General features: G+C 41.3%; 2 protein-coding genes and 1 long non-coding RNA gene across 8 annotated transcripts in view; 2 read left to right on the forward strand and 1 right to left on the reverse strand.

Annotated features, from left to right (window-relative positions):
- The window catches only part of LOC131878694 (ras-specific guanine nucleotide-releasing factor 2-like), a 25,335-nt gene extending 13,390 nt beyond the window's left edge, over nucleotides 1–11,945 (reverse strand). For 3 of the 4 annotated variants that reach the window (XM_059224769.1, XM_059224770.1, XM_059224767.1), the window contains exons 1-8: nucleotides 11,754–11,945; nucleotides 11,567–11,692; nucleotides 10,010–10,116; nucleotides 7,258–7,405; nucleotides 4,754–4,974; nucleotides 3,783–4,012; nucleotides 1,156–1,232; nucleotides 940–1,056 (exon numbers count right to left, since the gene is read on the reverse strand). In XM_059224769.1, coding sequence (XP_059080752.1) covers nucleotides 940–1,056; nucleotides 1,156–1,232; nucleotides 3,783–4,012; nucleotides 4,754–4,974; nucleotides 7,258–7,405; nucleotides 10,010–10,116; nucleotides 11,567–11,692; nucleotides 11,754–11,945 — 1,218 coding nt within the window. Of the gene's footprint in view, nucleotides 1–939; nucleotides 1,057–1,155; nucleotides 1,233–3,770; nucleotides 4,013–4,753; nucleotides 4,975–7,257; nucleotides 7,406–10,009; nucleotides 10,117–11,566; nucleotides 11,693–11,753 lie in introns of all 4 variants that reach the window. The other variant, XM_059224768.1, reaches the window with a different exon arrangement.
- On the forward strand, nucleotides 10,621–15,767 carry LOC131878716 (uncharacterized). 3 transcript variants are annotated; one of them, XR_009373060.1, is made up of 4 exons: nucleotides 10,621–11,709; nucleotides 11,778–12,082; nucleotides 12,160–12,290; nucleotides 15,532–15,767. It is a non-coding gene; the product is annotated as an uncharacterized LOC131878716 (long non-coding RNA). The 3 variants fall into 3 exon arrangements; XR_009373059.1 differs by lacking the exon at nucleotides 15,532–15,767 and adding an exon at nucleotides 15,102–15,275; XR_009373058.1 differs by lacking the exon at nucleotides 15,532–15,767 and having other exon boundaries at nucleotides 10,623–11,709; nucleotides 12,160–12,356.
- Nucleotides 15,768–16,750: 983 nt separating this feature from the next.
- LOC131878701 (transcription factor mef2A-like) lies at nucleotides 16,751–19,927 on the forward strand. Its single transcript, XM_059224783.1, has 2 exons — nucleotides 16,751–19,147; nucleotides 19,221–19,927. The coding sequence occupies exons 1-2, from the start codon at nucleotides 17,039–17,041 to the stop codon at nucleotides 19,764–19,766; spliced, it is 2,655 nt and encodes an 884-aa protein (XP_059080766.1). The 5' UTR covers nucleotides 16,751–17,038; the 3' UTR covers nucleotides 19,767–19,927.
- Nucleotides 19,928–23,619: the final 3,692 nt, after the last annotated feature.

Here is a 23,619-nt window from a genome sequence, read left to right on the forward strand (position 1 = left end):
CCATTTCAAAAAACAATTCAATAGTATTCAAAATGTACTAAATTTGAAAACTAAATAATTGCGATTGAAACCAATGTAAGAGTACTAGTTCTAATCGGTCATGTCTGCCTGATACATGTGCAAGCACATGATAGCATTACTTTTTCCGTCAAGAGCCTGAATTTTCCCTTTATGAGCATTATCACACATTGCAAGTCTGTACGAAATGTAATCAAACTAACACTCTTCCTTCGTTGTAATATAAGAACTGTAATTATTTTGCCAAAGCCTGCTGCCAAGTCTCGGTCTTTACTAAATTTGATTTGTTCCTATTCCGTCAAATTAGTCTGATGCGTTGAAGAAATTTCATTTTGCCTGTTTTCATTTAAATATGTCAAATTTGCACTGAAGGATGGCTCGCAGGAAAAAATCCGTACACCCAGAACAAGTAGATGAATTATTGCGCACAATTTAAGAACTTCTTTTGTAAGACGCATGAACAACTACCTCATTCACACGTGGATTTCTGAGATTTAATTGGAACAGGGTACCAAAATTAAGAATTTGCCCTTTATTCTTCTTCTTTTCTCTTGCCATAGAACTCCCACAAAGCCAAATCTGAATCAAAAGAACTATGGCATAAATTATCATATACCCAATCATATCCTTTCACAGGGATTGACCTCCAGTCAGTCACCATTTATCTTTGGGAGCCGAACCCCGTTACGAAAGCTTTTAGCTAACTTCTAGCTTGAGAATGGAGCACCTCTTGAGCCGCATGATCTGTTTATGCACTTGGTCTCCATCCTCCATCAACTCATTCATTCATCGGCGTTCCAAAACTTTCGCTTCATTGACAACTCATATTCTCCTCGGCGGTGCAACAAATACCCTCAAAAGTGCACAGGCACCACTTTGGGGGCCTTAAGTGGACACTTTCAACTCTGAACCTTTTCCTACCTGATGCATTGGATACGTCAAGAAGGTCTCCAGAGATCGGCCTTTGCATGCCGGTTTCTTTTCCAATCTGTGTAGCAACGAGCCAAATTGCTGGTTTTGCTTGCACTCAGTCAACACCTGGAAAGGGAGAGAAACCAGGTAGGAGGTGGGAGGTAGGCGGTGGGTGGGGCTGATCTGAGATAGATATATAATATGTTGCAACCATAGACCCCTCACCTGCAGACAGTAGTGATGGTTCCTCACATATTCCTGGTAGATGCTGAGCATAGGAAGAAGCATATCAAAGAGATCGCCTGAAAACCACCAGAGCGAGATGTCAAATCGTTTGATTGAGCATGATTGAAGGTGGCAGCGAGACTAATATTTAGTAAGCAACTGCATAACATGGGCACATATCAAGTCAAGAGCTAGACTAAAGACTAAAAGCTTATGTTGCCATGAAGACACCTGGAAAAAAGTCTTTTGCCTCATGGCCAAAATAGAATACAACATCATACCGGACAGGTTTACATACTCAAATACTGAAGAAAGTGGGAAAGGTCTCTTGAATTGGCTTTGATGTCAACCCTAAGTCGTAAAAGAACCATCCAACAAATATTGTTTGTCACCGAAAGGCCAAGGATACACCATGAAACGTTTTGTGTAAGATAGTTCTCAAGAAATTGTATTGTGGAAATGAAACAAATTAAATTACGTCAAAAACAAATTCCTGCTCAACTAGCTACTGCGTATCGCGTAATGATAGAACGCTGAACACAGTGGACACTGCATTTGTTCAAATTCGGCCGGTTGCACTCAATGGCAGAAAGGGCAGAAAAGAGTGATCTCGCCGATTCCATCACTTATAGCAGGGTGACAAAGAGGTTTCATGGGAGCGGATAACGACCACCACATTGCTCATAACAATGCAAAGAGATAATTTGTTTGAACAAGAAGCTGTACGGAGAAAGTTAAGAACAACTGTCCGTTGATTGTTGTCTTGCCAGATTCAGGGTTTCTAGTTTGTAACCACCATAAGAAGTATTTGGTTCAAAGGAAAAGAAACTCTCACTCTAAGTAATTTAGTTCTGGGAGCGTCAGTTTTGAAGAAAATCTCTTGCTCTTGAGAACCAGAGTAAATTCAAAAATGCTGTTGGCTGGCTTAAAAAAAAGTTGGATCACAATCATGTACAGAGGACGAGGCAACAAGAGATTTTGACTCCTATCGGTAATGTAGAAGGACGTGAGACAAGATGATTACAAAAGATCCAATCAAACAGGAACATTGAAAGCTTTGACAGCTATCAGTCAGGGAACGAGTAACAGGTTGGCTGTTTCCAGGGGCAAAAAGGTACCCAAGAACCCAATGAATGTGCCCTTCTCATAATCTTCCTTTGGGCATTTAGGGAAATGACAGTACAAAGGAACTTTGAGTTGTATCAAGATATTTGAAGGTATGAAAATGATATAACATTTTTAAGTATTTACAACTAGGGGAAATTTAGGTGTATCCCATCTAAGATTACATTAATTTGGGTGAATTGATGTTTTTAGTTGTGCAAATATTGTTGCATGCTCATCTTGTTCAGCATGTGAACAACAGCGGTCTGAATTATGGACATTTCACTGACTTCAAGAAAAGTGATCTACTTTCATATGCTTTTAAAACAATAACATGTTTTGGTCAGAAAATAACCATTTCTTCAGAAACTGACTTGTTTAACAATCTGAAAGTTGAAGGCAAACAAACTTGTTTTCTTTTCAAACAAAAGGCTATTGTTGCAGATTATTTTTGATGAACCTTTTCTAGTTGCTTATTGAATTATCAGGGCCCAATTATCATTATCATAAGATATTGATACTTATTTAGTTATTTGAGATTATAGGCAGAAATTGGAATTGGTCTTCAAATAAAGTGAATCAAAATAACGCCTTGTCATGATGAACCTTTGAAAATTAAGAAACTGAAAGCCTGAGAGGGCTCTTTACCAAATTGATTTTTTACATTTTAAATGGTTCCAAAATTTTCTGGATCTTCCAAATCTATTGGCTAACATTTGACCTTAAAGATTTCATTCAAAACCCTTTCAAAATGTCGTTTTATGTCGGTTATTTGAAGCATTATTTGCTGTGTCACAAGAAACTCATTGGATAATACGGGCATAAAAAATCACATCCTGTAAAACATTGACGTTTTCTTCAATTTTTCAATAACCCAATAACTTACCAGGTTACTTACCACTGTACACAACAAAACATTCCAATTCAACCAACTTCGACGCTACTCATTTTAAAACTGTACAGAGACTAAAGCCATTGCTCACTGAGTCTAGTTTATCATTTACACCTACTCACTGATTTGTGTCTGAAGGAGGGGTAATAAGAGGGTGGATGCAGGGAGGGTAGTGGTCCAGGTTGTTTGAGAGGTCTTGGGACTTTTTGAGGTCTTAGGAGTCATGTTTTATTATCGAGCAACGACGCCATAGAGCTAAAGAAGAGGAAGGGTGACCGCCAACATGCCAACATGTTTCAGATTCGAGGTCAGTCAATGCTCATGGACAAAAAATCACCAAATAAGCTGGTGACCACAAGGTGTCAAAAGTAGCTCAAGGTATCCACAAGTCCAAAAAGTCTGCCAATCAATATACAATAGCGTAAGAAGCATCTAATACAACAATGGGCGACGGTCGGCCTGAACTGTTCAGAAGCATCGGCATGGACAGTCTTTGGTACAGCAGCGGCAAGGCCAAGGGCACGTCAAACTTTGGAAGGATCAACGAGGTGAACAACGACGATATGTGTGTTGTGTTAAATGGATGCCTAGAAAGAAAGAGATTGCCTGCGTTCCCCACCTAGAGACGTACCCAGCACCAGAGTGGGCCAAGACTCCATCCGAGCTGTGAGACCCTTCAAGAAGATCTGATGGAGGAACAGCACGGTTTCGCTGTTCAGGAAGATCGAATTGATGTCCTCGTGAGTACAAGGAGGGTTCTTCGAACTGGCCGCCATCTTGAACGGCCGAAGGAAGCAGGAGATCAGGATCTCCAACTGTTCCACATATTCCTCTTCGGACTCGACCATGCGGAACACGAGACTAAAGAGAGGGAGATACGGCTCTGAGAGGCTAATATGTCTCATTTGCCAATGGGATTGAGGAGCCTATTTCGTTTTAGATGGGACTGGAATTATCAACAATTCCAGTGGAAGGGATGAAAGAAAAATATTTCAATTTTGTTGATTCAAACTGTTGTGATGTCCGTTAATGGATCACTTTTGGAGAAGCTTTGGCAGATCCCTGCCAAACATTCAATCTTGATTTCGAAACTCGAACAAACGGATGTTATGTTTGGTTCAAGATTGCAATACCATGTCGGATTTTAAATTCTTGATGTCCACTTTGTGCAAAAGATTTACCTAAAAAGTCAAAAGTATGCATTGGAACGGCATTAGAAGTAGGAAATGGTCGTTAGAGCCAATTAAAATAGTGCTGCAATTCAGCCTTTAAAAGGCCAGGAAAGGCCTTGTGCAACCATTGCCAAACCATTTTATTGCTATTTATGCATTTCTAGTTACAATGGCTTTTAGAAAGGCCACTTTCCCGATATGTTCCCTTTGCCAAACCCACAGCGTCAACTTTTTAGTGGCCCGTTTGTGGAACATTATTGAGGAGAGGGCACTGTTTGTTATTGCGGAGGGAACCTCGACAAAGCAAATATTGACTAGACAACGTGTTGCTTCAGACTGAACTTGTTGCTTTACACGCTCGTGTTTCACTCGAATTAACTTGAGAGGATTATGCGACACGTAAGAAAAGCGGAACGGAAGCTTTGCTCACCAGTTTCGTTTACGCATGCTCTCAGCATGTGGGGAACGAATGTATTCCTCGACAATTTGTTTCCATCGCCGACGACACAACCAACCTCGGAAGAAGCTTTGGACCTTCTTGATCTTGGCTATATCCGGATCTTCCTCATCATCCGATTTGTCGCCATCTTGACTGCTCGAGGATTTGGAGATCTGCGGCAAAAGACGCCACTCTTTTTTCATCACGAACAACTGGAACAGCAAATTGGAACACTCTTGAACTTGGCTTCACTCAGACAAGATGGGCTCAGATCCATCTGTCATTCTCAGCCTTAAAGTGAGATTTCATGGAGTCAATAAAAAACCCCGTTGAGCAGGTTATCGAAGGATTTTCGGAGGAATATTGCTAGTTTTTGATGGTAACCACTCGAGAAGTTTTGCATACTGATTTGGTCCATGACAACTCATGTCTGCTAAGAAGAAAAAGAAAGTTCTGACCCTCGAAATTGTATTAATGGTCAGTGAGAACGCTTGGCAGAAACAGAAATGGGAGCCCAGAACTGGGAAATGTACAAATATAAAGAAAGATAAAGGAATTGCGGTATTTTGGCGAAGCCATATATCTCATGTGCTTATAATCATTAATTTGAAGGTCTCATATATATTTCACGCGAGGTGGAGGAACGCAAAGAAAATAATAGCACATTTTCATAAATCACTTTTTGAAGCCAATGACTCATGTTTCTTGGAGTAGACGTTTTCTTTTCTTTAAAAACCACCAAGGGCTTGGTGGTTTGTCTTGGAACATCAAAGAAAATGGAACTTGGAAAAGCCCACGGAACTTTTAATTGCATTTTGCAAAAAAGATAAGAACAACTTGTTTACATTTACTGGTCTTATGAGTTTTGAATGCGAACAAAGACACGTTATTGTTTTCAACTTTTAAGCATATTTTTTCTCTAATTCTTTTAATGTCCGTAATGGTTGACTATATTCGTAGGTCGTCATTTTAAAAATGGCTTTTAAATGAACTGACTGCCTTCGATCTACATGGCTTTGGGGTCATTTCAGTGTTGATGATTCATACTCAATTATACCCGTACGGGTATTTTAGGTTAAAAGTGTAAAAAGGGTTTAGAAAATGATTGAGGTCAGTTGATCGAAATTTGACATTGTGTGCATTAAGCCATTACTAGCTTTAGGTAAGGGAGCCATTGTGGTGCAAACCATTTTGAACAATTGGAAGACTTGTAGTATAATGATTTCAATTTTTTTGTCAAAATATCTTCAACATTATTTTTGACATGTTATCAACTTCATTTTTTATCTAAGTATGAGAGGCATTTTATCTTTTGTAACAGGCATCATCAGTGTAGGAGACAAGAAAATATCTTTTTCTATATTTCTACTTTTGTAGTTTTATGTAATGTTTCAGAGGAAATACGGTATATGGAAGACGTACATCAGCTGACTCTACGCAACATTTCTCCATACTTCCTCCATGCAAAGCCTAAACAAGAAACCGCTGATTTTTCACAAATGCAAGGTCCATTTACAGATGAGATTATCTATTGATTGTTGTCTGAAAATGCAAGTAATCAATATAGCAATTTAATGCTAAGCAATCAAAGAGCAAGTGCTTTTACCAATTGATGAGCCATTAAGCAAAGAAATTTCCTTATTACACTATTGCAGTACAAGAGGGGCAAAACATTTGAATTAATATTTGAGTCTTTTTCAACGTGTTTAATTTCTAATACAGGTACAAATGTATTGCAAATTTGTATATTCAAAGCTAAGAAAAAACTCGACCCATTGACGATTTTATTCGTTTTTTTTTTTAAATTTGGCATTAGCATAGGAAAACCACCTCAAAACTATTATTTTCGTTTTAGGTTACAAGGGACGCGTTATGGGCATCATTGGTTTAAAAGTTGACTCTTTCAATTGTTAAGTCATTACTTAAAAGTAACCTTTTTTAATCCTTTGCTCATTACCTTCGATCAAATTGTATGCTCCCATTTGAACACAACTAGATATATTTGACTAGAAATGAGTAAATATCAGGTTTTGATGTTTATACATATGAAATATTAAGTCCTGGTTTTGAACCTTTGAGAGGAAAATAGATGATATTTGGCGCCATTTTAGTGTAATAAAAAATGATGTATTGCGCAAGAGATTCGAATATTTTGTCGACCTCTAATCATTACCTAGAAGACAGATTTTCATCCCTTGATTTGCAACATGTGGAATGCAAACGTCAAAGCTTGAAATTAATGAGTTAAGGGGCATGCCTTGTTTGGATCAGAACCTTCTTTCTACGAGCATTTGCTGCACCAAACATTAAGCTCTCGTGAATTGGCTCCTTTGGGAGTCAGTTGAGCCTTCAAAAGGCCAATTCAGACATGGTTTTCTCTTCATATCTTGACTTGTCACTTATAATTTGAAACATGATAAACAATGTGTGTTCCAACGGCATAAATAGGACGAATCTTATGTACTATGGCCCAATATTTTTTCTTAAGCCCTTACCTCATTCCGCAGCTTCTTAATCTCATCGGTAAGTTCATCGCAATGCTGAGTATATTGCCATTTGGCCGTCTTCTCACTTTCGACCACTTGGAGAAGGTGAAGGTGTTTTTGTTCCACTTCCTCCATTTGTAAATGAAGTTTATTGAAACTGAAATGCGAATAAAAAAGGGCCCTCAGAATGATGGCTTAAGAGCTCAAGAGGAGATTTCCAGCGCATCTACGGATACTGTAGAAAGAAGCACCATCATCCATTCTCGATGGCACAGAGTGCTCCGGCTATCAGGATGACTCTAACATTTTTTTCTGATCCCATGAAAGCTTTTTTCCAACAGACTTCTGAGAAGTAGCAAACACCTTTAGATCCATCATCATCGTGTAATGGGCTTGTCTTATCCAATAAGTTAACCGCATGAATCAGTGGCAATCCATTTCTCGCTTAACACTGGTCCAATCTATTTACATTTGAATGCAATCTTCAAAGCTTTCAGGGTTCCCTGAGCTTAAAATCCTTGGTCATCACAGCTGGTCCGAATGACCCACTTAATGACAATGATGAATTACATAACAAAGTCAACTGGAGAATGGAGGGGGCCTTTACCCTGCCATCCATTCATTTTTTGGATAAAATTGAGCAACAAGTGTGGCGTAAGGAGTGAAATGCATTCGAGGTCAAATTGCGAAGCTAAAAGTTAGGTTCCATCCCCGGTTTTGGACACTTTCCAAAAAGTTCTCGACCGCCAAGATTTTGGAAGCGTGGAATCATTCTCAACGACGAAAAGCCTCCAATCATGAACACGTTTTTTTCTATTTAGAACTGCTAGTCTTTTAGCAGTTTAGCAGAACTTATCACAAACAAGAAAACCTGGAACAACCTCTGTTTTTTTTGGATCCACAAAATTGTCTATTTTAGGTCTGAGATAGTCTGCAACGGCAAGTAGGGAATTGCGATATGCGGCACCATGCTGGTTATAAATATTTTAGTGGCATTTTTTGGACACTTAACTGAATGCGAACTCTTTGAATTGGTTTTGAGGTACAATCTAGTACTTCCTGTCGAACTTGGTCCCTTAATCGTCAACTTATCAAGAAAGCTAAGTTTGCTAAACAAAATTTCTAACGAGTGTTAATGCCTATTTCTATCAAAAGGAGGAAGGAACATTGCAACTTGGTTATGGGTGCTAATGTTCAGCTCCAATTATCAAACAATGGTTCCCGAGAAACTGAATTTGGCTAATAAGTTGCATCAAACATAAAGATAGACATTTATGTAAGTGAAGAGGTCTGAATAATGAAACTCTACTTCTTGAATGACTTTCTTTAAAGAAATTAAGTTTTCAACACAACCATCAGGCAGGAACACTTAAAAAAGAATTGCCACCGCCAATAATAGCAAATGGAAAATAATTTGTTTTTACTTGCAAACCATTGATGTCACCTAAAGCAAGGACACTAAAGCACGTGATTCTTGTTGATTTTCTATCTATGCGTGTTTTTGAGCCAATTTGACGCAATATTTCAGTGATTAGAAAGACAATTTGATTATTTTTGATTAATTTGATGTTTATGAGTATTTCATTTATTCTTCTGACTTTCAAAATTAATTCAGAAATATTTAGTTTATTGACGGAGTTGTATATCAAGGAGATCATGATTTAATTAAAAACACTTAAACGTACTATGTAGTCTGCTGTACCGTACATCCACGTACTATGTAGTAAGGATAATCTTTTTTTATTGAGACTAGAGTTACTGTCTTGATTCAACGCAATGGCCTAACTTGGCGGTCAGTGGAAAGCCGTGTCGTTTCCTCTCTTTAGAGTCCCTGTTCTATCTAACAAGATTTTATTGTTATGCCATAATTGAATATTGTCAGCAGAATTAAGTCATTTTTCTGTGTCCCAAATTTTTGAACCGAAATTAGGGTGTTTGTTCCCTGATTCAAAAGGGAAAAGGAACAAATGAGAACTCAATTGACTTATGAAAGATCCATAGCACAATCACATTATTTTAAAGACATCTCTTCCCAAGTCGGGTTCATTTTGAATAGGAAAGTACTAAGACCCTACTAACAATGGACGAAGTTCCCTCAAAAGGGGCCGTGACGATTTGATTGTTCTCAAAAACAACTTTGCTGTAGTCGATCCGAAGCTTTCTTCTTTTTTTTATAAGGTTGGATTAATTCGAAAACAGGCTGATTAAATCTCTTCGCGACAACTGTTCCAAACGATGAAGGCTGGAAATGTTTCAAACAGAGACCTCCGACGTCACGTCAATTGAAAGTGGATCAAGTCTGTGGAACCTTATTTCAAAGACACAATGAAGTGACGTCAGCAATGGCAGATCTTGTGCTTATTGGGTGAATAACTTCCCACAGTAATGGATCGCCAGAGCTCCCTCAAAACCCACATCTTGATGAGTTCCACATGTGCTCACCTTGGAAGGGCACAGCTTTCTCACTTCCCTGTCCCCAAGAAAGGAATTTGCTTTCCACTGCTCATGCCGTAAAACATAAAAGACCTTTGGAATTGGCAAAAAGGTCGTTTAAAGGCCGTAAGACACGCTCTCCTAAATCTCAACGTTCTCGAAGAAGAACTTCAAAAGAAACAAGTGTTCTCATTTTGAGGTCCGTCCTCGTCATTAAATACTATGTTGCCTTTGTGGTAGACACAATAGACAGGTGGACCATCTTTGTCTCTCCAAACAAAACGCCTTTGACACGAATTTCTTTTTAAAGCTAGATCATTCTTCTCACCTGGCCATCTTAATACCATCGATCCAAGCCTGGCACTCCGAAATGGTATCGGCTCGAAGTTCATATTGTCGTTGGTTCTCTCGCCGATACATAATGGCGAAGCAATACTGAAATGAAAAAAAAGGTACAAGTGTTATGTTTGTAACTGTTGAAGAGCTTTCAGCAAAATCGTCCTTAATGAGCACCATTTAGCAACAGTGTTAAAAGCCATTAAGTAAAATACGTCTTGTCGTCGACATGGAACAAGATCCGAGCCATGGTTCAAATCCAGGAAAAAGAGCTGGCAAAAAGTCAATTGGATCGATGCTTTCAAGTCTGAGATGGTCTTTTGGTGAAAAACCCCAGAAACGAAGTCAAAAAAATAATTGTAATGGGGTTTGAACTCCAGTGCTGGAGGGTCTACTGTAATTGAATTCGTCACAAAACTTTTCTTCACCATATTACGACGACGTCGACGTCGACCATCTGCTGAGTGAAGTCAAAAGTGAGGGGGTCTTTCAAAAGCAAGTAAATGAAAATTGAGAGGGGATTTGTCACTCAAAAGGAACAAGGTCACATTCAACAGGTTCCGCAATGAACACGCAGTAGACGAATATTACGGATCTTCCTAAACTAAGCGCCGTCTCTTCTCCGCTGGGGTTTCCACGTTCAAATTCCGCGCCCTTTTCCCCATCTTCCCGGGTGCCTTCTTTGTGTCTGCTGTTTTGTGGTGGAGTTTGGGATTGTAAAGTGCTGAAGGTGGTGGAGTGATATCCAAGCCTCCGAATGACCTTCATTTTGCTTTCGTCGGGGAGTCTCTCCAGTTGAGTGCTCATAGCCAAACTCGGGGCCACTGAAACACGGCGCCTGGGTTGATTTGGCGTGGTGTTGGATTTCGTTTTCTCTGCTGAATCAACTAGTGGTATGCGCCATTCGTGGTTGAGGGTTTTTTGCTTTAGGATATTCCAGCGTTGACAGAGCTTAGGAGACCTCACCAAAGCTAGAGGCGCCATTCTTGCGCTTGTTATCGGATCCAGCATGCCTCGATTTGATGATGTTTCAAGTTCATTGGCATATATGGCCACGGAGGTGCCTCCATTGTTGCTCGACTAATGTTTAATGAAGCATAAAGGAATTGATTATTCATGCAATCAAACGCTACTACTAATACGACGACGACGACGACGGAACAAACGGGTGTAATTAAATGTGGGTGTTCTGTATTACCTCGGACAATGCAATAAACAAATCATTGTTATAGAACTTGGAAACTTCCCACCTTGTAATCGGTGATCAGCAGACGTGGAAAACCCAATATTGGGTACCTCCTTGAGAGCAGTCGATGATACTTTCAAGCTTTTCATGCAAGTTGCTATTACATAATGCGTGTTCAAGACAAATTGATCGTCCCTGGAGCCGATTTCATGCCAGTGTGGGTTCTTGGTTGGTGGTTTGGCACCACGCACCATTCCAGGATTTCGGGTTGCGAAGAGAACAAGCTCCTCACTTATTCAAGTTAAGCTAGGCATTGAAATCGGACGCCAATGCGCAATCGCATGCAGAAGCAGCTGAACTTACGACTTTCTCAATGCTTTCATCCTTTCCAATGTGCGGGTTGAGGAGTCTTTCACAATAGCATCCTTCCAAAAAGATCACACCCACCGGTCGATTGGACGAGTCATTATCGTAATAGAACAACAAATTCTGAAGAAGAAGCTCGGGTAAGGACCATTATCTCATTTTCATCCGTCCTAGCCTTTCTTACCTGATACAGTCTGAACCATCTCAGGAGCCATTTTGTGCTGTCCGATGATCGTTTGTAAAGGTATCCGGATAGCCGGGAGTCATTTCTCGCTTTCTCGGCCAGACCGAGAAGCTGGCCGTCATTGATTCGAATGGAACGCTGATACCTCTGCATTTTGGGACTCAGCATCATACCAGACATGGCCCCATGCATGCTAGTATTTTATCGGAAATCCGTGGTGACGCTGGAAGAAGACGTGACGAACTTTCAAATAGATGTACTTTCCTTTGGAAGTGTCCAGAATTGAGCAATCGAGTCCCAGTTGGTCCTTCGAGGGACGGACCCGATTGGTGAGCTGACCACACACACTCAATAAATCATCGATTTTGTAAGTGATTTCAAATGATAAATTGACTCTACGTTTTAGGGGAAGAAAATATCCTGGTTTCTGAAACAACCTTACACGCCGTTTTCTGGACTTCATGCAGATAAGGGATTTCTAATTTGGCAAATGGAAACAGGGTTCCATTACAGTTTTCCAGCGGATCATCTTGTTTGGTAATGAAAGGCATTATCATAACCATCTTTCTTCTAAGTTGAGCAATAATCTCGTACCTCACTGAAGTATTTGAAATTGAACTAGTGTGATGTCATACTTGATACTTGGTAACAATTGAAGTCCCCGAGGCTTGATAACCCAAAAGATCTTTGAGAAGTTGTACAGTGTGACGTAAAGAGTCGACTTCATTTATGATTGAAGGAGAAGGGAGCAGAAACAGCAAGGGACCTCCTGACCCTCGTCAGGTTTCCTCCGAACAGAAGGGTCACATTTTCTTAATTCCCAAGACTTGTCAAGCACGTCACTCAAGGACCAATTCTAATTTGTCAAGAGCTTTTGGAGAGCTCTGTTAGGAAATCTTATGGATAGGCAGAATGGGAAAGGTCTAATGATGAAGACATGTTCCAAAAGATCTTTTATGTGTGGATCAACCCTGAAGGAGAAAAGGTTTTTGATTCATGGAATTCCGGATTCAATCAGTGATGACATTGTTCTCCAGAAATAGCTCAACCGTCGCACTGCATACGAATGCTATTGGATGTTCCATACCGCTGACTAAATGAGCAAAACCTCGATGGGATTATAAAAAAGAAATGTAATGGATACAAATAGTGGCTGGTCCATTTTCAATCAATTCTGATCTACTCCATAGACAAACAACACAATTGAGTACGTCTATTGATCATCAAATGGGACTTGTTGAGCAAGGTCCCATTTGGGAACGCCCTAGGCTAAGACTCGATTTGCTTACCCACTGTGTTGGTTTTGTTTGGAGAAGAAGCAAACTTGTGGGATCATCAAAACCTCACGGGAAAAGCACAATATGTCTGGAGGTTTTCAACTCGGCACTTTGCACACCCACTCTCTTGTGCTCGGCACTTGAACTATTCCCATTCTGAATTGAATTCAATCATCACTACACCTTCTTGTCAGTCTCAAGGCCTCTTCCTCCTGCTCCACGTAGTTGTGCCAAGTTCAAGTTCATGCTAGTGCACATTTGCCATTGACCCTCGGATAGAAGGGAACGGCTTGCGAGTGGTTTGAGTTTGTGTCGTTCCATCGGCGAAGACGCCGCGGTCTTGCCGCCACCGAAGAAGGTCCCTTTTCCGTGCGTCGTTTCTCTCCGTTCCCTCTATTTGACTGCACACCACAGTGTTGTAGTATACACGGTGGCGTCGGGGTTTTTGTCTGGTCTTTGGGCTGCTGAAGAAGGCTCCTTCTTGTCGTGCATGCAGCTGGGAATACGCATGTCTTTGAGGGCATTCTAACTGGTTAGACTACTTGTGGAGTCACCGCCGTTCTCTGTCAGCCCACCTTGCTTATCCTCTGAGGCCTCCCGCCGCCAGCTTTTCCATCTCTCATCTTCCTTTCCACGTAGCACACCTCCATCCATGTTCTCATAGGATACGACAACATAGTGGATATACTGTACGTAGACCATGGTATGAGGTTCTATTTGCCTTGGGTTCCCCCTTTTGGTCGTCTCACCCGGAGAGAGGAGGCCACAGTGTGCAGACGACCACCATGATTCTCACCTAGTTCAGGGGGAATCTTGCTTGGCTTCTCCCTGGGTTCGGAGGACATTTCATCCCAACACCCAGACGAAAACACGAACGAGGATCAAAGAAGGAACGACGGGAGAGACGGAGAAGAAAGTTGCAGAACGCAGGAGGGACTTGGTTTTGGTTCTTGGTTCTCGAAAACGAGCGCTTGTCCCAGCCCCCCCCCCCCCCCCATCTACTACCCCCCTCTGGTTCACCTCTTTTTGCTTCTGGGCGTAGAACCTTGGAGGTTTCGTCTAGCAGAGCGAGATCTAACAAACTGTCATTTCAAAGCATAATTCGTTAGATATCTGCGACTAATTCCAAAAAAGAATGAATTCAAGCCACATGATCTTCCATTTCTAATAATCATCAGTACCTCTCGTTTTTCTAACCTGATGAGATTGCCTTGTTCTTCCCCCTGACTCTTAGCCGGCCTTGAAAAAAGGTTGAAAGGCTGGGCCTAGATTTCTGGTGCTCGTTCTTGCTCTTCTTGACGTACCTCGTGCTCGCTCTTGGGCATCAACAGGTACCCTCTTATTCTCTTTTTCTCTGCTGTTCCTTTGGATGGGTTTCCCTTGGCCAAAAAGACAGTGACTGTTGCTTCCTCTATCCTCCTTTTGTGCCTGTTCCACTTTTTCCCTTGGTGAAGGACCAATGTTCCAACGAGGAAGCAGTCGAGGAAGACCAAGTCTCGTGAAACGATCACTTCCACCTTGAACGTGTAATGTATGTTGGAGGAAAGGAGGTGGAGAAGGAGGAGGAATAGGAGGCTTGTTCTCGAGACAAAAGCATGTATATGTGTATCATTCTGGGCTGAGCCCTGATTGTCTGGAGGCCTTTTTTCAGTGGGTTTCCATGTCATTTGGATGGTATACATACAGGGTGACTGATTGAAAACTGGTACAGTTCTAGATAGACTGGATGGGTGAGAATGAGCTTTTATTGCGGTAAGGCGTTGTCATGGATATGTTTTATTGAGCTTATTCATACGCATATTTTGGTATTTTATGATTTTCCTTACAAATGGCTTGGAAGTTGTCCAAAATTAGCAACTCAAAATGCATAATATGCACAATGAAATTCTTGTGCTTCCTAAGACAATTGGCCCTCATTAAACACTTAAAAGGACAGTGAGTATGAAATAGACCGAAATATGTTGAACTTCTCGACTCCACATACGTCGAAAATCTTTCAAAGCTTACCTCCTGGCACTTTCCGAACAGAAATGAAAGAGGAAAAAAACGTCTATAATTTTCTTAATTTCAGTTTCATTACCTCGTATTCTAACCAATTGGAGAGGTACGTTCTCTAAAGAGGTACATTTCTTCGAGTAATGGATCCTGTCCGTTTTTACGATCACGGAGGAGCCTATTGATAAACTCGGCAAGACTTTGAAAAAGAACCTTTCCTATAAAAATACATTGAAATATTGATTACTTAGCAACCCTGTTCTTGAGCAAAACAAGGGTTAGGAGTTACTATGGTTGTCGGCACTTTTTCAGGAGAGAGGGCATATTGTACGAGTATGCTGAAGTGGCTATTTCCCATGTACAGTAGACCCGCGGATAGTCATTTATCCGAATCAGCTCGAGTATCACACGAACAAGAGATGAGCTAGAGTTCTGAAAGGTGCCGTTATGGTGGGAACTCGATGAATATTTTAGACCAACCAAAGTTATTTCTCACCTCTTTCCAGAACACAAGTCACGCACAACGGGATCGTATGTCGTCTCTCCAACTAAAATAGCTTCTAAAAGTACAATTCACAAGTATGGCTTTGACCAAACCAAGACATTGGTTGGTTTCAAGACCAAGGATTCACGGATGATTGAATGCGTGTGAGTTCAAAATCGCTCGATTTAACACGTTGTCCTTTTCCTCATGTTCTGTTAGGGGAACAAATATGAACCTGACAATACGAACGATGAGATCATTTTTGGTTGTCAGTTTGTCATGAAATATGTATTACCATGCGACGGAACCGTTTTGTGAGTGTATGGCTAGCTGTGAAACCATAAATTTAGGGCTTGGTCATCATACTGGAGTCTCTACTTAATGGTTGTTAAAACTAAGTCAACCCTTTTTTAAAGGCGTCTAAAGGACCCTTCATCAAACAACCAACATATTGGTGATGGATCAAACTTGTCTGGTATCAGTGACAAAATCTTGTAAGAGTTATTGATCAAAATGGCATCATACGCACAATGCGTCAAATAATGATGTCTAAATTAACAATTGATAAAGAATCGGATTTCGTGTAATTATTGATCTGCCAATGAATTAGAGCTTGCAAAAAAACCGAGTCGTCTCAAAGTCATGTTTCGGATCAGAATTTCACGTGATTTCTTTTGTGCCCTTCAACTGATTTATTCCTGTACATTTTTGATGGGACCTAACTGAGGGTATTATTTTTTATGTTGCCTTCGAAGCTCATCTTGAATAGTCCATTTCCGCATAAGGCGCTAATCGTCCATTGCTCAGTTGGAAACAGAAGACAGTCATATTTGACTGGAAACAAATTTCATAAACACAATATAACCAATAGCTAACTCGAATGGCATTGACTCGACAACCACTGAGACTTCAATCCCAATGCAGGACTCGTGAACCGCGTGAATTTTGCTATTGGTAAACAGGTCAATGAATCATCTCAAAAGTACAAATTCAAAAAAAAAAAACTCTCTTTTCTCCACCCTACAAATCATTCATAGAGAACCATCAAGCATAATCCAATTAGTTTTGGAAGCCATCCGTCCATGAGGATCTAAATAGTGTCCATAAGTGTCAAATCCAAATAGCTTCTCACTTTAATCTCCGGTATCGATCATCTGATATCAAGTCACATCACCTTTAGCGTTTGGCCAGTGGACAATGAAATCAACTCCTCGGTTTTGTCCGCCACTGTGCTCGAAAGATGGCTTCTGATTTTGAATAGCCACACTTCTAGCGCGTTGTCTTTGGTGTTGGTTCGTTGGTTACGTTTTCCCTCGCCTCTTTGCATATGGATGGTCGAACAACGCACGCACACACACATTCATGCGAACGGACACAATCCCGACCAAGCACTAATTATGGCCAACACAATCATAGCTATTCAGTTGTGATTCAATTGTCCTTGCCAGTGGACAAGATATACTTGACAAGTTCAACAATGTCGCTCCACAAGCATTGATTCGATCGTGATATTTTTCAACATCATTGTAATGCACCAAGGTCAAGGGGGAAGTGTAAGTTGGAACAAAGCCATGGGCTGTACTCCGTTCATTTTAAGTATTTTGGCGGTAAGCTTGACTTTGGGAGCATCCGAAGCCCAAAAGCGGTCAGATGGGCGTGGCGTCAGATTTGTGTCTGGGGGTCGACAGGCAGTTATCCCCAATCAGGCGAGCATTCCTGAGGGGACTTCCTATTTTGTGATTCAAAAAAACGAAGGTGAGGGGAAAAGCAGGAGCAAGCCGGAGTCCCACGTTTCTCGACGAGGGGCGTCGCCCTTGCACGTCCCTCCTTTGGGCGGTTACCCTTCTCAACCTCGACGTGGACCAGCCCGACCAATTTATCCCCAATTAGGGGTCCCCCCACCTTATCCCCCACCACCCCCACAACCGGTATTTCAAACCGTTCCTGCCACTCAGAGCGAGAGGACACCGTCCTATTCTGAATTGGTCTTGGGTTCCAAAGACTCCAATGAGGATGAGAGTGAGGAGGACGATTCAGAAGAAAAGCCCAAACGCAAACGTCGGAAGAAGAATCGACGGCGGAGACCTGGCCAGAAGCGGAACAGACGAAAGAAGAAGAAAGGAAACCCCTCAAGCAAAGTGTATGTCATCAAGACGCCTGTGGTGGCATATCGCCCTTTCAAGCAATTTACCGCACCATATCATCCCCCACAGCACTCGTTCCCTGTTCAATCCGATTACCCTGGGGCGTCGTATGTGACCCCGGATCCCAATCACTATGTTTCGCATCATCAAGTAACTCCGACACCGTATCCCCATGGGTATGATCGTCCATTGCAGCATTACCCTCAGAGCTATGGTCCGACCCCGACCCCGCATCCTGAGCCTCACTATGGTCCACCTCCATCGCCGACCCCTCACTATGGGCCTCCTCCATCCCCACAGATACAACACATCCCGGAGTCGAAATATGGACCCAGCCCGACGGCCAAGCCGCACTTTGGAAATGTTGCAACCTCGACCATTTCCTATTCTCATGGAGACTCCGGCTCAAATAGCCACTCGTACTTTGAGTTTTCTACTCCAAAACCTCATTATCAGTTGGCTCATAGCCCAACCTCCCCGCCGCCCATCACGTTCCAAGAGGAAGACGAACAAAACTTCTACCACTTCCAGACGTTCCCGGTACAGAGCTCCGGAGTTTTGCCAGACTCATCCAATCGAGGTGGGCCAGACAATTTTCAAGGTGACCAGGGAGTAGTGTCAAACAGCCCAGAGAATAACAATGATGGAACTTTTACTATCTACACACCGCCTGGCTTGAGTATCACGCCTGTAATAAGCAGCAGTGGTGCAAGTACAGGCACAAGCAATGGCTCGAAAGGCGGCTCCAATGGAACGAGAGGAAAAGGTAGACGGAAAAAGAATGGGAGACGGAATAAGGGTCGAAGGAAGAATCAAAAACGGAAGAACCAGCGACGCCAGAAGAATAACAAAAACCCTAATGAAGAAGCACCATACAGTGTAAGCGAATCTAAACCCTTCCAGGCCTCTAATGAGGATAGAGGTGACGGCGACATTGGCTCTGAGGCAATTGCGCCCAATCTAAGCTCTTCCACTTCGGTCTCGCTCCTCCCGGAACAAATTTCGCCCGCTGAAGACAAAAACGAGAAGGAAAGTCAAAGTGAAGTGCCAGCTTTGGTCGAACCAACCGATAACGATAGTAATGAGAAGGACGAAAACAAATTCGAGGACAATACCTTCTTCCAATCATTCTTGGGCAATTCCAATTCCAATTCTAACTCTCCGACCACGTCCTCGTCGTCAAGCTCATTGAGAAAGCCCAAAACCTTTGGCTTTCAGCCCATTCTCAAAGCAAACACACCAAAGCTAAGGACGAACAGACGGAGGAAAAACCGAAAGAACAAGTCCAACAATTTCCCGTCATTTCCTGACACCACGGACATTTCGGCTAATTTGGAGCTCACCACATTGACCCCCAAATTAGAGATCGATGTCTCGGCCGAGAACTCGACCGACGGCTCTGGAGACTATGAGTACGAGTACCAGGAAACAGACTACGAATACGGAGAGTATAACACACCTCCCGAAGAGTCGAAATACGAATACAAATACGAGGTAAATCAGCCTAATTCGTTCAATCTATGTCGAATGACTCCGATTATGCTCATTGCTCCTTTTTCGCTTCCAGGTGGATAACGACAAAGATCAGAAGTTTGCCCACGAGGAATCTCGAGATGGAGAGAATATTGAAGGCTCCTATCACGTCGATCTGCCCGACGGCCGTCGGCAAACCGTTAAGTATGTCGCCGACGAATCAGGATTCCACGCCGAGGTCACTTACGAAGGCGAGGCCGTCATCCTGCCGGCAAACGACAAAAATAGCAACAAACCAGGCTCCGTTTCTTCAATACCAGCCTCAAGCTCGTATGGGGCGGAACCGGCGGTATCCAATGGCTCCGGAGGCTTAAATCTGCCGGCCTCGAGACCCGTGAAGAAGTACGGTTTCGTGTCCAAGCTCGATGGTATCGGGCCCTCGGAGAGTGTGACTGTGAATAGTTTGAATGATCAGACCACAGATCCAGATGTCAAGCTGGGCGACGAAGATCAGGGTTCCAATTTGGATTATGAAGGGGATGATGACGAGTACGAGTACACAGATGAGGACGATGAGTATTATTATTATTACGACGACGAAGACTATGAATATTACGATGATGATGAAGAAGATTATTAGATAGACTCCCAACAGATTTGGATCCGCTCAAGTTCCTTTGTCAAGTCAAGAGGCCATTTCATTTTTTTCATTGTTAATATCATTTATTTATTTATTCATGTTTGATATCAATGTCGCTTTGGGAAGAATGATATTCGAAAAAAAAAATCATTGAAAAAACACCCTCTCATCTCTGGTTCTCTTGTTCTCCATCCTCCATTTTCGGTCGGAGTGGCTGGCAACGCCTAAATTGAATTATCTCGTAATCTTCACGGCCTCGCTTTGAGGCGAGACTCAATCCTCTTAAATCTATTGACAAGAGTGAGGTTCGTTCCCTTTCTTTCTTTCCTTCTTCCTTTTGCTTTGCCTTGCTTTGCTGCTTTGCCTGGCCTCTCCCTGACTCACTCTCAATTTAGTATTCCAAAGCTGAACCCTCCTGAAGGATGAGCGCGATTGTTTACCACTCCCAACTTTTAAAGCTGCTTCTCATCAATGGGAAAACATGGTTCACCCAAATTGCATTATTTTCCACTCAACCCGATTCCCGAGACGTTGCTTGGTCCATCCATCCACCATATTCTTTCTCGCTTGCTAAAAGATACCTTTACCTCCTCAAAGTCACTTTGTACTCCAGCTGTTGCTAGGACGCTCCTTTTAATCAATTTGGCTTTTTTTGAAATTTGCACGCTCGCACTTTGATTAGTTCAATGGAAACACGCCGAGAAAGATTCACATCAAATATCCAGACCGTTTCGTGGTCAAACTCGACAAAAGAGCGCCTGCGTTTCCTTCTCATCCGGGATCGAACTTTTTTTTTCACCATCTCCAAGCCCTTGATCCGTCGGTGCTTCGAATGATCTTTCTACCGAGTATGGTTGATCATTTTGAATTCATTCGTAAGTCTCGTTGTCGATCCCTTGAGGCAGTTGATTGTGCCAATGACATTGGTCGCATCCTGTGTGCACCCTATACCAATGATAATGACAACAATTTTTCATGGTTACATGAATATGGATGTACTAGTCTGATGCAAGGGACATTTGCTGGCTACCTTTGTGCGGGGATTAGTGGAGCATAGTACGTACTTTGAACGGCAATTCAGAAGAGATTGTCTCAAAAGGTGGCTTGATAATGATTTGGTTATGTGATTACTTAGAAATGGCAAACTCTACGTATATCTACCTTTGAAACCAAAAGAAATCAAGCCTCCTTGGTTTGGTTAAGCGGCGAAGGTATAATATTGAAATATTGGCATATACGTTGGGACGTATTTATTTATGTTTGCTTGGGATATGATTGATCAGTCTTAAAAGTTCAAGAAAGTGAATATGTAAATGTCGGAACAGATTGAGAGTGTTGGTTGAAATGAAAAAAAACAAGGATCATTTTTCCCAATCAACATGAAAGGCAAAAGAATCAGAGGGTTTCAGAAGCACTTGAAAGCAAAGACATATCTCCCAAGAGAAGAGCCTCTAAAGACTGTACTAAGGCAAAGTTTCATTTGTTTTGAATCATATTGTGCATATTACAGATCGATAGGAAAGTCCTATAGTTCTTTTCATTCTCCTCTGCCTTTTCTCCTTGCTGACAAACAAACGCAAAAGGACGATAATGCGCTCGAGGATGCCTGATCTGAACAAGATATTTTCCGTTGAGCATCTTATTGTTGATACATTCGAAAACCATAAATAGACCACCAACTCTTCTGAGAGACTTTTCAAATCCTAAAAAAGTAAAGTTATCAACACTTTTGACCTCTAAATTGAAATAATCAAGTAGCTATGTATTGTATCCTTGTAACATACAAGCGACTTTTTGTGATCGTCTTTTTACATAAAATTGTCCTAAAAAAACTAAATTTAAGTCGAGAGATAGTGATGTTTTAAAAGTCAGTCATGAAAAACTTGTGGAGCTGTGCTTTTTTTGTAGTTCAATTTTGCTAGAAATTATGATTGCAAAAGTGTAAATCATGCAGTATACAACCTCTTTTAAAATGATTATTTACAAGTCAAATTGTTTAAAATTTAACCATAGAGGATTTGAAAGGTCTGCCAGATGAGTTGTAGGGTTATTCATTGTATCACAATGTTTCAGTAATATATTTTTCATCTAATAATCCTTTGATGAAATTTGGCATCTTGAAGCGTGTTCTCTCGTTTCTACATTTGTTTGTCCGCACCTAGACGAAGCAGAGGGCGCTGTCTCCCTCAATTTTAAAGGATTTTACCCACACTCGCCTTTCTAGGTTTAAAGCACGTGTCAATAAGAAATGAGCAAATGTTCAAGATGCATGATAGAGTTAAGAAGGTTCATAAGTTGAATGAAGGCTACACTAATCGTTGAGTTAAGTAGATTAATTCGAGACAAGAATGATAGCCTTATTTTAATGTGTCCCTGACATTCATGATGCACTGTATATTATGTATAAACTCGCTCAAGCTAATTTATCCAAGAGTTAAAGACTCACAAACCATGATCAAGTGGCCAACAATTGCTTGTCCATGCCAATGAATATGAGCAGTAACCTACGGGACACTGGACAGCTGAATTGTAGCAAATGATACCGGTAGTCATTTTCAGAAACCATGAACTACGTCCAGACAAGTCATCAAGTCTGAGTTCGAATTTATGCAATCTTGTCCCAAATCACAACCGCTGAAGGGTTTGCTTAATATCAATCTGATCATAGACATTTCTAAATCTCTGTAGACACTTTGACCATAGAGGAAGCAAGGCCTAGAGTTAGCCGGGCGGATTCGTTTTCAGAGCTGATGACAGGGTGACAGCTGAAAGGCTGATAGGGTATGGTATGTGATTTTTCAATCGGCTGGAGGTGCACTGTTCCAGTTACCCATTTAGTTGTAGTAAAAACCACAACAAAGTCGATTTTTGCACTTCCATGTTTTTTCTTCTATGCTTTGACTAGACAAGACAAATTTTGGTGGCAAATTCAAATTCTTGCCATATAATTAAAATGTCAGACCTATCGAATTATAGCATTAAAGTAACTCGTGCTCAAGTGCTTTAGAAACGAGGGACTGTCCCGTACTTGACGGATGTTTCAAATCTTAGCATCATTTCTCTTGAGGGACGGTCTCGTATTCCTAAACTTTGTAGGGACCAGACTTTTGACTTCTTCATCTTACCTTTACGACCACTGAGAGACGGTTTAGGCCCTTAATTTTGTGTATCTCCAAAACATACTTGTACCTTTTTCTTATTTTTCGCGATTTTCTTAGCGTTATTGGGAATGATGGATGGTGGATATGAGTCGGCTAATGGTGCTTCTTTACAAAGTTCTGGGATTACTCACAACTTTTAGCGAGATAACCAAGTGCAACATGTTCATGATAACAAGTGTAATTTGATGTTTTCCAAAGACTTGTTGCTTACATTATGCTTACATGAAATTCGACACTGGAATTGATTCATTGATTCCAATTTGACCCTTTTTGAGTTGTCTTAGTACACTTGAATAGTAGTACTATCAAGCAAACTAAATGGCATAAAGAATGATAAAAACATTTGAAAATGCATGTCTAATGAATGCAAACTTATTGCCAGCAACATATTCTTAAAGTATGATGGATGACTGTCATGTGACAAGGAGAGTTTTTTGTTCATTATGTTTGAAAGGGTTACATGACAAACGAACAAAATCGTCACATCCTTGTAATCCATGAAAAACATGATGAGCCATTATTGCCATCGTAAATGGATTGAGCAATAAGTGATTCTTTTTGAAGTGGACTTGACAATTAATCAAGGAGGGATTGTTGTGACTTACTTCAGATCATTTGCGTTGAAATACACTATATAGCCCTCTGTGTTCACTGAAAGATTAACTCACAATAAACTGTAAACCTCCGAATGG

This window comes from Tigriopus californicus, chromosome 4 (assembly GCF_007210705.1).
Source record: "Tigriopus californicus strain San Diego chromosome 4, Tcal_SD_v2.1, whole genome shotgun sequence".
In the NCBI taxonomy this organism is placed as follows: Eukaryota; Metazoa; Arthropoda; class Copepoda; order Harpacticoida; family Harpacticidae; genus Tigriopus; species Tigriopus californicus.

Bases quoted from the DNA above. Each gene is read 5' to 3' on its own strand.
- LOC131878701 (XM_059224783.1), top strand. From the start codon at position 17,039: ATGCACCAAGGTCAAGGGGGAAGTGTAAGTTGGAACAAAGCCATGGGC. The intron at 19,148-19,220 runs GTAAATCAGCCT...TTTCGCTTCCAG, and splicing joins AATACGAATACAAATACGAG to GTGGATAACGACAAAGATCA.